This window comes from Brienomyrus brachyistius, chromosome 6 (genome assembly GCF_023856365.1).
Source record: "Brienomyrus brachyistius isolate T26 chromosome 6, BBRACH_0.4, whole genome shotgun sequence".
Classification (NCBI taxonomy): domain Eukaryota; kingdom Metazoa; phylum Chordata; class Actinopteri; order Osteoglossiformes; family Mormyridae; genus Brienomyrus; species Brienomyrus brachyistius.
In genome coordinates, this window is record NC_064538.1 from 26,199,237 (window position 1) to 26,214,992 (window position 15,756).

The 15,756-nt window shown below is 37.5% G+C and overlaps 1 protein-coding gene across 1 annotated transcript in view; it reads left to right on the plus strand.

The window, feature by feature from the left end:
• The first annotated feature begins 265 nt into the window (after positions 1-265).
• LOC125745433 (sodium-coupled neutral amino acid transporter 3-like) overlaps positions 266-15,756 on the plus strand; it is a 32,616-nt gene continuing 17,125 nt past the window's right edge. The window contains exons 1-4 of the mRNA XM_049018330.1: positions 266-458; positions 13,187-13,339; positions 14,530-14,614; positions 14,799-14,914. Of these exons, the coding sequence (XP_048874287.1) occupies positions 13,239-13,339; positions 14,530-14,614; positions 14,799-14,914 (302 nt within the window). The 5' untranslated portion in view covers positions 266-458; positions 13,187-13,238. The remainder of the gene's footprint in view (positions 459-13,186; positions 13,340-14,529; positions 14,615-14,798; positions 14,915-15,756) is intronic.

Below are 15,756 nucleotides of genomic sequence, written 5' to 3' on the forward strand. Positions count from 1 at the left end.
CATGTTGTGTGTATTGTCTGATCCTGTCTGTTATTGCTGATGTAACACTGAAATTTGTGAGATGTAAAATCTGGTGTCATATTATACAAAATGAAACCATTTAAAAAATCTAATGGAACATCACTAAACGTGGTACCTCTTGCACATGTCGCTGCCTGGAAGGTGTGCCTTAGATCACTACTACATACTCCCATTGGAGGCCAGGGGAAGGGGGCGGTACTAGAACGACCCCCATCGTCCTACAACTATAGACCCCTTCAAAATTCTGTTTAACCTCCAGAAGACAATTCGGGAGTCATCGGAAAGGGGTGTTTTTGATTACACAAGATTCGTTTTTTCCCCCAAGCAGAATTAAAGAAAGGAATCCAGAAACAGTGCAAAAGAAAAGGTGGTGAAGAAAAAGCAGGGAAGTACTCTAGTAATCTAGGAGTCTATCAAACTTAAGTGACTCGCAACTGGTAAGTTCCTCAATGATTCTGATTTTAACGATATGTAATTTCAGTGAATAAATGTGTATGTTTGATAGGTTTATATCTGTACAAAGTGTTTTTTCCTTTGAAAAATAGAGCAACAGGAATATTATTTGTACCAAAGTAGTTCTAATATGGGGGGAAGTGTTTGTTGTGTTATTTCTAAGGCTGTTTCAAAATACTGCTCTTGCCTCTGTGTAGACGAATCGGGTTGACGATTAGAAAATTAAGTCCATAGATTTTATTTTTTGCAGACAAGCAGAGATGTCTCGGCCATGTGGCCAGTTCGTCCTTTCTCTCGCATTTCAAACGCAGCCATGTATGTGTTCAGCCCGTCGATATTTCATATGGGAAGAAAGTGCTTCGAACATGTTGCCATTGTGAAAGTTTGCGACCATTAATTCTTAAAATGCAAACACGATGCTCAGAAACTGATCTAAAAAATATGTCCATAACTTGTGATACCAGCGTCTGCTGTAAAATCTGGATTATGTTTTCAAATTGATTTTGTTTGAAGAACGTTCTAATGTAACGTGATTCTTCTGTCTCGGTAATTTGTTTTTTTTCCCTTAATTATAACAAATAATGTAATATCCGAGCTCGCCGTAAACACCAGACCTACTGTGTTTTTGCACATTTTAAGTAATCTAATACAATATTGCGAGTTTATACCCAACGTCACTTTCCATTCAGTGTCCGATTTATGTTTACTTCATTTATTCATTTGCAAACACGTGAATACTTTAAAGTGCTTACGTGATTTCGCCATACAGAAATTGCATATGGTAAAACCGAGATAGCAAAAACACCAAAGACACTCCAAGGAAATGGGGGCCGTTCAAATATAACATTCAAGATCCACAAAAATGATCAATTTCAATGATCAGTCATCATTATTTATTTGTTTCGCGTTGTCGCACTAGATTAAAGCGTGCACTTCGACACAATTCTAGACTGCAGTTGCCATGCAATAAATAGGAGGAAATAAATTTAAAACGGTACGAAAAATAGTTATCAAATATAAGTGCAGTTTTGTATATATGACATTTAACTTTGTGATTCCATATTTTCCTTTTAGAGGAAAGTTGCTCATATCGCTCATTGACTGCATTATAGCTGTATTCTGCATTTTGGCTCAGATATAGTTGGCCCATAATTCACTGGCTGGGTTTGAGTTTCAGCTGTCCAGTTTTGTCAGGCTAAGGCTTGAAATAGCTCATATAACGTAGCAGTCTAAGTGTTATTATTCAGTCTACTTGATTGGCTCTGTAGAAAAAGACATGATTTGCATGTAACAGTTTTTTTGTTTTGTTTTTCATGTCATTCATTCTAGAGTCAGTACAACCATGCTGTTGCAGTGAACAACATTTTCTAGATTAGAGAAGAAATATAATGATTGGTGCTGTTACCGATTAATAACACATTAACATTAGAACAGTTAGGATCACTCTGTTTTTTGAAAATCGAGGATTAAAAATGGCCTTTTCCATTACCCGGCAATATGGCGGACGGAAGAGGGCCCAAATAAAGAGCGAAGGCCTCAGTTGTATGGGAGCACATCGCATTAAAAGCGTATGAAAATGCAGTCGTCGCAGAACTATCACAACAGCACGACTGCAATGCAACAACAAATTAGAAGGAGACATTAACGGACTAACCCTTAGTGGATAAATATAAACATATTGCTGACTTTGGTCAGCTGAATTCCAGACAAGTCTGCACACGCATTTACACGTATACAGCAGTTTTATTACCTTGTAAATAGTCTGTATATTTTGCAGATTACCCCAACGCCTTTGATGTAGCTAATTTTAGATTTTTAATAGAATAATATGGATTTGCCGTACGATTTCTTATGTAAACATGAGAGTCTGAAAGCAGACTCACGTAAGAAATCTTTCGGCTAATCTGTTATTCCATTATAAACCTAGAATTTGCTACATCGGCAAAGTTGGGGTAATAAAACTGATACTATATATATTATATATGACAGCTGTGTCATTTAATTTTGTGAGCGGTATTGGAAAAAGTTGACATCGTTATAATTAATTGTGATCAATATTGCGGTATATGAAAACTAAGGAGTGGTGTTGCCTGGAGTCACCGACACAAAGCGTATCACTTGCAGTATCAGAAAGCTGAATTTCTTTCTTAGCCAGACAACTTTGCGGATTTAAGGTGCCACCGTTTAATTGTACTTTGTCATCGTTCACTTACGATTATCCCAGACTACCTTAAATCTGATAAGTTATCCGGCTAAGAAAAAAATTCGCCTTTCTCGTTCTCCTAGCTTATTTTGTTAAATTTCTTGCGAAAGGGGCACATCTTCTACGAGTTTGTTTTAAAAGGACCAGAATCATTATGATTTCCCCGGAGAGCCCACGCAGAGCTCATTGAAAAGCAACGGTAAACTCCAGTCCCAAAATATCTTAGTTTTGTTTCCTATGTCAATTTAATAAACGTTCTGTCGCCGTTCTTCCGACATGGCAGTTGCGTGTGCAGTTGTTAGTCCTGTAGACGTCCACCCTCTTTGTGTTTGCGCAGTCCTCATTTTCCGTCCATGTGCACGTGGGTTTACGCAAATTCCTCCGGTTTATTCCAACAGTCCAAAATTGAGAGGAACAGCCTTATACCGATTATTTCAAATAATATTTGTTTAAATTAATTTATAGTTTGCAATGCGTTGGTGTCACGTTTTACGTTAATCCCTGCCTTGAGCCCATTGTCTCCGCGATGGGCTCCAGACCTCCACGACCGTAATATAAGACAACCGATATACAAGATGAACGAATACATTGTTTTATTGTCAACTAATGTGCATTTTCTCTGCACTCCAGAAGCTTTGGGGCATATTGTCAATTTGATATTGATCATGAAGACTGTAAGAAATAAAGACTATAAGGAATAATGAAAATGTTATCCTAGGTATATTGTTTCCGCGCAATACCTTTGTAATTGAACGTGATGTAAAATTTAAAGATATTCAAATGAGAAGTTTTCATTCCAGATTTTTTTTGTTTTCTTCATTTCAACTACAATTTCTTGGAAAACTTAGGGTTTTAATGTTTTAAAGTTAATGTACTTAAAGTTAATGTACTTAAAACTCGCTTCTATAAAACCCAACATTGCAGTTACATGCATCGTGCTAAGCATAATCTTCTCAGTAGTCACTGGGGAGTCATTAGTTTTTTCCACATTGTGTGTACTAATGTGCTTATTTAATTTATCGTATGGGATTGACTGCACAATACTAATAATGCTTTTCCACTACGGTGGGTACTGGGCTTTTGGTACTTCAAAATAGTACCAAAGTGAATGATACTTCTTGTGTTCATTTTCCGCTGTAGTTCAAAACTGGTACCAGCACAGAATGACATCATTGCAACACAAGTGGGGCATTTTCTATTGAATTAAAAAATGGCTAAATGATATTATAGGGCTGGGTGATGTGGGATATTCGGTGCTTTCACACTGAAGTTCTGCACCCGGGTCCTGGATTACAAGTCCCTGGGCTGCCTTGACCTGCAAGTTTTGTAGCTCCTGGTCATTTTTATGTGTCATTTTCACACCACAGAACAGGAATTGGGACCATTATGCTAAATAAGCATGGAAGACACAAAAAAGTTTGCAGGTTAAACTTCACACATAATTTCGAACAAAACTACACCTCCACGCCTAAAAAAAGGGAGGATAAATAAGTCGTTTGGTTAGTTGTTTGTTATTGGGGATCTATCGTGGTCAAATCGGGGCACAGTCTTTTGTTTATATGACTCACAAAATGTTCATGCTTATTAAATCTGGCTCGATTTTCCATTTTCTACAGAATAAAACATGCAATGTTATTCCACTAATACTCACTGGCAAGTTGACTGCTGACATCGGCAATATTAGACTATTGTATATTATTTAGTGATCAAATTTTCTGATGCAGAAATTGACGCAAGCAAAAAATATATGAATTGATGCATTAAATGTAATTGGGGTACAAAAATAAATACATCTGCTCGAGTTTTGCTCCACTACATCTCTTTTTCTGCACTTCCGTATAACTTCCATATTAGTGCTGGTGCTTGCAAATTTATTGCTGTAAGCGCCTTCCCAGTAGTTTGTGTTTGAATGAAAGGAACTCAGGAACTGCTTCTAAGGAACTACAATTGGGCTGAGTTGTGAACATGACAAAAGTTCCTGGTTCTGGAAAAAGGTTATGGTTCCAGAAAAGGTTCCCGCAGTGTGAAAGTTACTATTGACATCACATGCAGTTCTCACAATGTAAGGACCGCAATAGTCAGTTGTGTTGAGACTTTTTTATAACTTCATACTGTCTGGATATGGGATATTAGGTCAGTCAATGACCTGCAAACAATCATGCAATCGTGCGTGTGTGTGTTTTTAGTTTTGCTAAAACATTTTTACTCTGTCATAGGAAATAAAACTTAGCAAGATTTAATGGCGAAATAAACATTTTAGTGGTTGGTCCTTTTTAAGATTATGAAGTATATGTTAAAAAAATCAGTAAATTGCCTCTGCATGTGCTCTCTGAGCTTGCTGTTTTCATCACCCATGGGTTTGTGAGAAATTCATTTATTTTGAATTCCTTTGTTTGTGCTTTATAAATATTACAATAATTATCACAAAAAAATCAGAGCACAATTTTTTGTTGATTTCCAATATTGTGCAGCCCTAGTGTATAAATTCAAATGTACCTTTTTTATTTCTTGTCATGCCATCCAGATCTCACTGAATCTGTTCTTCTGACCAGGCTGCAATTTAAGCTTGGTAGTCTTCATCCCCACAACCATTACAACCATTATTATTACTTATTTTTTTGTTTAGTTTATCATTGTTTTCAGATTTTATATCTATTCTTTTTGAAGATGGTGGTTGTATTTTGTGTATCAGAGGCAAGTTATTTGCATAACCAGTTAAGAATGACAAGTTCCACCCCGAAGTACCAACATTCCGAAGGAGTCCCCCAGTTGGAATTGCACTTTAGTAGTGGTACTATACTGGAAATCGATGCAAAAAGGAAAGTACAGACGCTCCTCTACTTACGAATTTTCAACTTACGAACTTTCAGACATACGAATGAAGAGGACTGTAAGTCCAAATTGTGTTCGTTGGGTTTCCGTTTCCTGTCCGCAACATCAATTTTTAATATGATTTCTGGCCACTACTCCCACCACGCAGCAGCGTAGAGTGTGTACTCTTAGCATCCTAGTTCTTTGTACTTGCATATACTCTTTAAATGATGTTGAATAACAACTTACGAACATTTCAAGTTAGGAACGGCCATTCAGAATGTAACTCATTTATAAGTAGAGGAGCATGTACTCATTTTTTTGTACAATAAGTTTGGTACTTGGTGCAGTGGAAAAGTGCCTTAAATGTCTTATACTGCGCTGTGTATAGTCTGTATATGTGTGCGTCTATATTTGTGCATCTGTAGAGGAAGGGGCTGAGGGTGCCTGAGTACCTGGCCCTTTTGCCCAAAAGTGCCTCACTTATGAGGATGTAAGTGGCTTTTTCAGCATCATGTAAAATTTACAGAGGGCTCCCCATTGACCCCCTGGGTGGCCCAAATTTACCGAGAGCATTGCATTGTGTAGAGCTATGGAGCTGGGCGGGGGAGGGTGGGGGGTTATCTGGGTCAGTCTCTGGGCCCTGGGTCAAGGGGGTCACAAAAGGGCCCTCTGACCTTTAAATAATCTACTGGAATATTTTGTCCAAAATTCACATTTGTGAAAACTTTAGTTTGTATTTGTGAGTAACATAAGCTTCTTGTTTGTTTCTCTTCCTAATTTTTATTGACATAGTAAAATATAACTTTACATTCCCCCCCTATACTGCAAAAATGGTTTGGTCTGCTCTTTTAGCTAAACTCACAGTCTGGCCAAAAGCAACACTTTACAATGCAGAAAAAGTAGCAATGATGTATTGAGTTTTCAAGCAGATTTTTGTTACATATGCCTGAAATGTTGGATAAAGGAAGCTCACGATCAGCCACAGTTATGTCACTAAATATTGCAATTTTTCTGGCCAACAAAATAGTAGGGGTGGCTTGGCGATCATCTTGTTCCCAGGCACAAATAAGGCACATGACAGGACTGCTTGAAAGGGTATGCAGCAATAGGCTGAATATCTGTTGGGGTAGGTGACTGTAAAGAATTAAGAAGAAGTGCTATGTGGAAATGAAGGAAGGAAATAGAAGCTGTAAAATACACTTGGTCTTGTGAACTGTAACTCTAATAGTATTTGATGGCAGTATTTTAAGTAACTCTGAAGTATTTTAAGGAACTTTTTCAAAATTTGCTAACACATTATCTGGAATATGTGAAGATGAATAAGTGGTCAAAATTGCAGCAACATTTCATAGTGTCAGTAGAGGGGAGGGCAGCTTTGGACACTTGATCTTGTTAGCATGATAACTCAAAAATCATTTGTCAGGTATTTTCCAAACCTTGCAAATCTTTTGAGCACGATAGCTCAAAAATATTTGAAGGATCTTTTTCAGCCTTTGTAAACACACTCTTCAGATTTTGAGACAAAACCCACAATGGAAGCAATGCTGCTTAATTGCAGCATGGTAAGGGTGATTTAGACAGCATGCTTTACCTTGTGAAGGATAACTCTATTTGATATTATTGCTCTACTTACTTAATTTGGTATTTGATGGCTCTAACTTCCACATTAGATTATTTAAATTATAAATAATCTAATGGAAATAGCAAAATATACCTAAGGCTTCTGAAGTTTCCTGATTTCCTCTGCATCTCCTTTTGCAATTACCACTGCAATTCCCACTATTTGCCTCTTCTCCATTATTACTGTGGGACACTGATTTGCACACTGCAACCACCTGTTGTACAGAGTGATGTACAGCATGCCACACACAGCGAGCTACCCCCATAGAGCCATGATGAGCGAGGCTCTTCTCCACAATTGACTACAAAATTGAAGCAGCAGCACTAGGTGGCAGCAGAGAGCAGAAAGGAAGATTGCAGTAGCCATCTTGTCAACCCAGCCATTTGCTACCTAAATGTATTCCTTGGATTTTTTTTTTGCAAAGAATGCAAACTTCCCAGGAACATTAGAGAGGTGAGGAGAAAAAGAAGAGGAGGAAGAAGAATGTGGTCAGTGGTATTTAAACTTAAACTAAAACTAAACTAAAAACTACAAACTAAAATATAGTTTGTATTTTTTTTTGCCGCTAGCACACCTCAGCAGATTATATCAGTAGCAGGTTAGTCTGGTAGCAAGTTGGGGAATTCAACAAAATGTATAGTGGGGGAATTTCTCTAAAGCAACAAGGGCTTTTAATAATAATAATAATAATAATAATAGTGTTGTATTGTAGTTCAGCGAAATTTATCATGAATTAAACCCCCCAATTGGAAAAATTTATGATGAGGGAATTAATATGTGTCAATCAGCCCTAACCCTAGTCAACACATCGAAGAACAGATACAGATCTAGTGAACCTGTGTTGAGACAAGTCACAAAAATTTGGAAGAGTATATAGGGAAGGCTTGGGTGGATTTACATTAATATTTTCTATTTGCTACAGTTTACTCCCCCCCTCCTGCCCACATAGACTGTATGACAATAAGAAAAATTAGATGCTGCCCAAGCTTACCATAGGGGGGCAGAGATAAAGGTGAGAGGATGTGGGAGGAGTAGGGGTTGAATAAGGGAGAGGAGGTGACAAAGTCATCCCCGGAATATATTGTTCTTTGCCATTTTTATGCAAGTTAAAATGCTAATATAACAATTTTTTGTTTGGTAGTATTTAGTTGTAGTGCCTAAGGAGCAGCTATTTGCCAGCAAACTGGAGCTCATGTGTGTACAATCAGCAACAATCTTGGTTGTTGCAACATTTTAAGAAAATCACAATTGGGTCTGTATGTGTCTGTATGTGTGTCTGTTTGACATTACATGAAAGTTATACCATAGATATGTCTTTTTTGGTTTTTACTGTTATTTTACAGAAATTATTGGTCATAGAAAGTAATAAACAATATAAAAATTAATATATATAATGAATATAAATAGTATTAATTATATTTTAGCACATGGCCATGAAGACATATGAAAAGAAATATAGTTAACCTAATTGGTGGAGAAAAATCGAGCAGTAGGGGTAGCTCCACAGTTAGGTGTCACCACTAGGACTCAGTCATATACTGTAGACAGAAAAACATTTATTGGCTTTCACATTTCCAGTTGATCCATCCAGTACTTCTGGAAGTTGAAGAGGTTGGGGGGTGTGGAGGAGTCAGGATTAGATGGGGGGAGGGGGTGATAGAGCTGTCTGGGCAATACATTGTTGTCATTCTGACAACATAGTATTAACTTTTCTAGTTAATATTAATCATTAAAGTCCACAGGTCCAGAGAGGAACATCTTAAAGAACCACAATGATGTGAAAAAAGTGTACTTGGGAAAATTACCTTCATATTCCATCCATCCATTCTCTGTGGGAATTTTCTAATAATGCAAGCTACATTAAATCCATCCATCCATCCATTTTCCAAACCGCTTATCCTATTGGGTCGCGGGGGGTCCGGAGCCTATCCCGGAAGCAATGGGCACGAGGCAGGGAACAACCCAGGATGGGGGGCCAGCTCATCGCAGGGCACACTCACACACCATCCACTCACACATTCACACCTATGGGCAATTTAGCGACTCCAATTAGCCTCAGCATGTTTTTGGACTGTGGGGGGAAACCGGAGTACCCGGAGGAAACCCCACGACGACATGGGGAGAACATGCAAACTCCGCACACATGTGACCCAGGCGGAGACTCGAACCCGGGTCCCAGAGGTGTGAGGCAACAGTGCTAACCACTGCACCACCATGCCGCCCCTGCTACATTAAATCATTTACTTATTTTATATATAAATTTGGACTGAATATCATTCTAGCTTAATGCAAAGTCTACTGTAAGGTTCCATTAAGTGCTTTAATACTTTACTGTAAAGTAACTTTACATTGATATCAGTATCTCACTCAAAAAAAGCAAGGTGATTTCTTAAAAAATTCGATTCATTAAGAATTCAGCTACTAACTGACCCAATATTACTTTTACGCGTGTTCTGGTATTGATTTCCATTTTAGTTTTATATGTGACTCATTGGTTATGGAATGCGACACTATGGAGAGCTATTGTTAAGACTTTTAAGTGGAGGACTATTTTTGTTTTTCGCTCTTACTTTTTGATATGACAGTGCCAGGATGTCAAGCACTGTAGCCAAATTGGGAAAGAACTATCGAACAGTTAATCTTAACTCTGTTGTAGTAATGGCTCTGTTTTCTCAAATACTAGGGACTGCCATCTGAGAGAATGGCACAGTCTAGATGGAATTCAAAAGCAAGATTAGGAAGAGGAATACTGTTCCGTTATGGCATTGCAACTCATGGAACTGAATTTATATATTTTTTTTTGGTATGCACTACTGATGCATAGATTTTGAAAAGTGTTTTGGTTCTGTTTAAAATGGCTTTGAAATTTCAGTCATCTGAAGTTTTATTGTGACCCATCTGCTTAATGCGATGGAAGTGAATTAGCCCATATCTGACTTATGTTATAAGCACAATGTAATTATCTTAACGTGCATTATTAATAGAGGTGCTTTGAAAGAAAGGCACTTTTCTGTACCTAGAAATGACTGAAGACTTAAAGACCTTTTTGAAAATACAAAAAAGCGATTTTCTATCTTCTCATTATAGAAGCAAAAAAAATCATAAGAGAAACTCATTAGAATTCGTGGAAGTCCTTGAAGGTGAACTTACTGGCAGTATAACGCCATGGTAACCATCCCACCCCACATCCAGCACTAATAAAATGCTTGTAAAATTACTGTGGCTACATTAACACCCTGATAAAAACAATAAACACTTTTCACTCTCCGTTCAATATACAAACTACTCCAAAAGTAAGTAGAGCCCCTTCTTATCTTCACTTTACAGTCGATGAGGCCAGTGGAAAACTTCTAGAGGTGTTTGAATTTCCATACCCTCACCAGCAACTGGCATTGTGCGTGGTACTGGGTGCGTGGTACTGGGCGTGTCGTACTGGGTGCGTGGTCTTTTTACGGTAATCGCTCGGTGACTTTATCTTATGAACAGTTCACTAGCCAGTGTATTTGAACTGATTGCCAGTGTGTGAAGACGGCACTTACAAAAATGCTAAAATAGGCTCTCTGTGATATTCTCAGGTAACCACAGTACCAGTTCTAGAAAAGCATCACTGTTGTACCTCACTTTTGATCTAACATTTCTCTAATTGAACTAATCAGTTAATCTTAAGTGGATGTGTTATGGACTATGGACTATGGTCAATTATTATTTGTTTTAATTATTGACCAAATAAGCACCACCACTGTTTGAAAAACAACAAAAAAGAACAAACTCTTTATTCCTCTAATGTTCTTTCCGTGTTTTTAGGACTCAATCCCTTTTCATCTTAAAAATTCTCACAAATTCTCCATTACTTCTTATGTTGGACATTACTAGCTGAACATTTGACATTTATACTCTGGAATAAAAGATATACTACACAGTAAAATAAACATGAAAGCCCTGTATACAAATGTGGAAAAATAGGCCACGTTAATGATTTATTAGCAAAGTTCAACATTTCATTACAACTACATTGCAATCAGCTACAGTATAACTGGGTCATGGTTTTTTTTTTTGATCAACCTCAGTGGCATTAGTGCCATCATTAAAGCAAACTATCAATATGCTGAATTTGATTATTTGTAAAGGTATAAACCAGGTGCACTGATAAAACAATTTGAATGATTTAAATTAACACATGGAAGCTTAAATAGATATATTACAGGCCGCTATATATATATATGTATATATATACACACACACACATGCATTTTGGAGAGGGGCTTTATTTCCTTGGAAATCCACCTCTCCAACATCAGATGAAAAACATCCTCAATGTGTGAAGTGAAAAGTTTCAGTTGGGTGTAAGCTTTGTTGTTTTTCTTGCCTGGACTTTGTAACACGCAAATCAGAAGCTGCAGCGTCGTCCTTCCAGAGTTTATTTTTAGGCTCATTAATGGACTCACATGAATGCCAATTTCTTTCCATCTGTCCTTTCTGAACAATGGCTTATCTAGTTGTACAGCTGCAGTGACCCAGAGCTTGGGAAGCACAGAACAAAAAAAAAGGTGTTCTCTGTAAGGCTGGGAAACCATTTACGCAGTAATGTGTCATGGGTAGCATAGTGTCACCAGTCCATGTCAAGTGTACACATCAAAGCTGTAAATCAAAGCACTACCTGCTGAGCCACCATGTCACCTGGGACAAAATACCGAATGACACGTCACCTGGGACTAGAACACTGAATGACACATGTCACCTGGGACTAAATACCTAATGACACATGTCACCTGGGACTAGAACACTGAATGACTAAATTTACTATTAGAACAGGTGTTTTATTCATCTATAAATTTGTATCTTTGAGAAATTATTTTATCAGTCAAATATCATTGTTTGGGTTTGTAAATGATGTGTTTCATGAAAAGGAAGGCATTTGACGGTGGACAGAGATTCCTTTCTCATATTCCTCACCTCTTGCAAGCATACCCATCTTGGAATCCATTTGACACCCTCACATGTGCCTTTACTGTGCCCATCGCTAGGAATCCTAGGGCCAATGTCTAATGGGGAATGAACATCTGTCAGTCTGAATGGGAAAATAAAGACATTTTTGCTGCAAAACAGTAATGATTATTTTTGCCTTATTGGTCCAATTCAGTCATCTCTTTTAACCCCGTAGCTTGATATTGCAGCACCGATTTAAAATTATAGGCAGATTATTTTTACAGTGCTGACAGACAGACAATCAGTCCAGCAAGAAGTGGAACACAGTGGATAGAGTTGAGGGGTTCAGCAATAAATACCACTGGTTTCATTTTACTGTGTGAAGTTCTTCACAAATTGCCTGTAAATCATTAACAAAAAAATTGAGTATTTTGAATGTTCTATTATGAAATGAAAAGTGGAACGCATGACAAGTGGTATAGAACATTTTCATTCAAATATGGCACTACATTCACTGTCATTTCAAGTCATGAAATTTCATGTCATGACAGCCTTAAGCAAAATACTTTCAAATTTAAACACGGGAAATGGACATAAAGATCCTATGGAGCGACAAACTGTAAGCTGGTCAGAACCAACGACAGAGTCTTTCATCCTTCAGAACTTCAAAAAGAACTTGCATTTCAGAGCTTAGCTGCTAGAATAATTATGCCAAAGGAGATTGGCTCCAGTAGCAACTGATTTAGGGTCACACTGCCTAAAATCCAACTTTGTTCTATGGATAATTACTAAGGGTACGATATCCTGGACCAACTATGCTGCTTAACTGAAATCTGCATCATAGTGTCATAGAAAACAAAATCATTGTGAGAGAGGAAGAACCTAAAGGTTCTTCTCTGCCATTCTCTGAGTGTCACATTGTGTAGCAACTATCTGTGTGTTCAATAGGGTAATTTAGGGTATGAAACTTCCTAAAACTCAACTTAGCCAATGAACTTGTCTCACTGACAATGGAATAATGCTTATTGTGTTTGTAAATAAGGCAATGTAGCACTGTCTATGCACAAAAACGCCTTGGTGGAAAACTCTTGCGGCTTTTTTTCTGAATCTATTTTGTAAGTCTTCTAACAATGGTCTGTTCACTGCAGAAACCTCAGGAAACAGTGAGTGCCTCATACATAGGATATACAGAGTGACATCATGGAACCCGCCCAATCCGAGATGAGCATACTGACCAATGGCAAGAATGATCTGGGAGAGGACGTGGGCATGCCAATGAAGACACTCCTGGAGGATGATCAGTGAGCATTGGATCCTATGTAACAGTACAGCTTTGTAACACTACAGTCTTGTTAGACTGTCCTGCGTACAGGTTTCACTTCAGTCACTCTGACATTTATCGTTGTCAGACGTCCCTTCTGTCATTTGCGTCAACAACTGATGGTGCCACCTTATAAATTTTAAGTAGTTATGTTTACAAATGTCTTTAAGTCGTGCCTGTGATATATCTTTAAAATCAAAATCTGATTGGTTCTTAACAACAACATCATCATCGTCATCATCAACAACAATAGCAATAAAAAATTGATAATGATAATTATTATTACAAGTCAATTGTGATAAAGGGTGATACATTTGTGATTCTTTATAGAAAATGTAGAACACTATTCTTTTATTCTTTCATAATTTATTAAGTGCCTGGTGAAAACTCATACCAGAATATTGGACCTTACCAGCAGGAGAAACTGTAACCATTGACCAGCATGACATCATGTTCAGCACAACAATTTGTTATCTTGCTAGTTGACGTGTCATGCTGACGTGTTTTCCAAGCTTTTCTGTTGCTGAAATATGGATTTTTCCTTGGTTAATAAATACTTGCCATTCTTTATCCATGCTTTTGGGTATAACTATTTTGACATTACACAGAATGTACCTTATATTTCTGATTTGATTTTTCCAAGCTCCTGTGCTCACAGTAACTGTGATTCATTTTTTTATTATTTACTGTCATATACTTACCATTCTATTGATAACTATTTGCTCACAGATCTCACCTTTCAATGTTCAAATAATGCCGTCATCCATTTAAAAGGTGCTGCATGTCAGAAATATTTTCTGAATCTTTAGAATGCAAGTAAATCTGATGACTGGGCTCTCATTCATCCCATAATGGTGACTGACGTGTGTATTTAGATTATTTTTCACAGTTATTGAATGAGAGATTATCTTTCTTTCCACTACATTAGAACTGAGCTTGGATGCGAAGGAGGTCTTGATAAGGAAATGAAATCACACTTCCGGTGTACCATATAACGTTATCATAAATTAACAAATGCATGTGTGAAAATGTTGTGAATAATCCCACACCTTTTCACACCAGTCATCCTTTTTTTAATATGCGTCATTTTTCAAACTGCAGCACATTTGTTGTTATCAAAATTGTATTTCCAGCAGGTTGTGACCAGGCTATTTCTATGACCTGTTCTAGATATGAGGATGGTGAAGGGAATTTGGCAGAAAGTGAGGAGTTCCTACCTTGTCCTGAGGGAAAGAAGCCCACACGCTTCACCGATGTGAGTACTATGCCTCTGTTAGCCTCTAGGAACCACTGCGTATCATCCTGATTTTTCCCCTGTTTTCATTTTCATCATTTATTTTTTACTGCTAAATTAACTGTGGAAAAACTCTTGGAAGGAACAAACTTGAAAGTTTCGTTCATAAATACATTTCCAACAGCGCTTTTTATGTTTTTGATAGTTTGAGGGAAAGACCTCTTTCGGCATGTCAGTGTTTAACCTGGGAAACGCCATCATGGGGAGTGGAATTCTGGGATTAGCATATGCTATGGCCAACACCGGCATCCTCCTTTTCATGTGAGTCAAAGAATTTGTTTCACTAATTTGTTCGTATCTGCATGTTTGCATTGATGACAGTCTGGGGATTTTTTCCATAAATTCCACGGCATACTTTGCTGGAAGAAACACCACAAAAGAAAATACAGCCCATTTTTTCAGAAGCATAAGATATACACACAGCTAAAGTAACTGTCAAATGATAAAAATGTTTTGCCCTTATAATGTGCAGTATTCTCTGCGTAGTGTTCTTACACCTTCTTACTATACATTTGAAATTAAGTGAAATAAAAACTGTTTATTCAGTGCAACTCCTATGTGTTGTAAATGTATACTCCTACCCCACGATATCACCTGCAATTAATGAAGATATTAAATAAGTCCTCTCTTAGAATCCATCTCCAGTGTATCTTACACCGCTAACTATGAATGATTTTGATGTAATTTAGACATGTAAATTTTATTAATTTCAATCTTGCGGCTTTGGGTGTTTCCTGGTTTGGATAAACCCATCACTTTCTTTTCTCGATTTTGTTACAGTAATTTGACTTGGTGTCCTTTTAACGTGACTGTGCTATGCCCAGTGTTTATCAGAAATTTTCATTTTGGGAAGTGTTAATAGCTGGATAAATTAGTAATATAACTGCATGTTAATCACTTAAAGCTTTTGGAAATTATATTAATGCAAAATAAATAGTGAAATCATGTTTTTTGAAATCAATCTGTTTTTAGATGCAGCCATAGATGGGTTACATGACATTAGCAATTGATTGAGCAGGTTGTGAGGACGTACATGGTGTGTGTGCAGCAGAACTCTGAAATAGATGCGACCTTGGCTGTAACCATATACATCACGGGCTTCA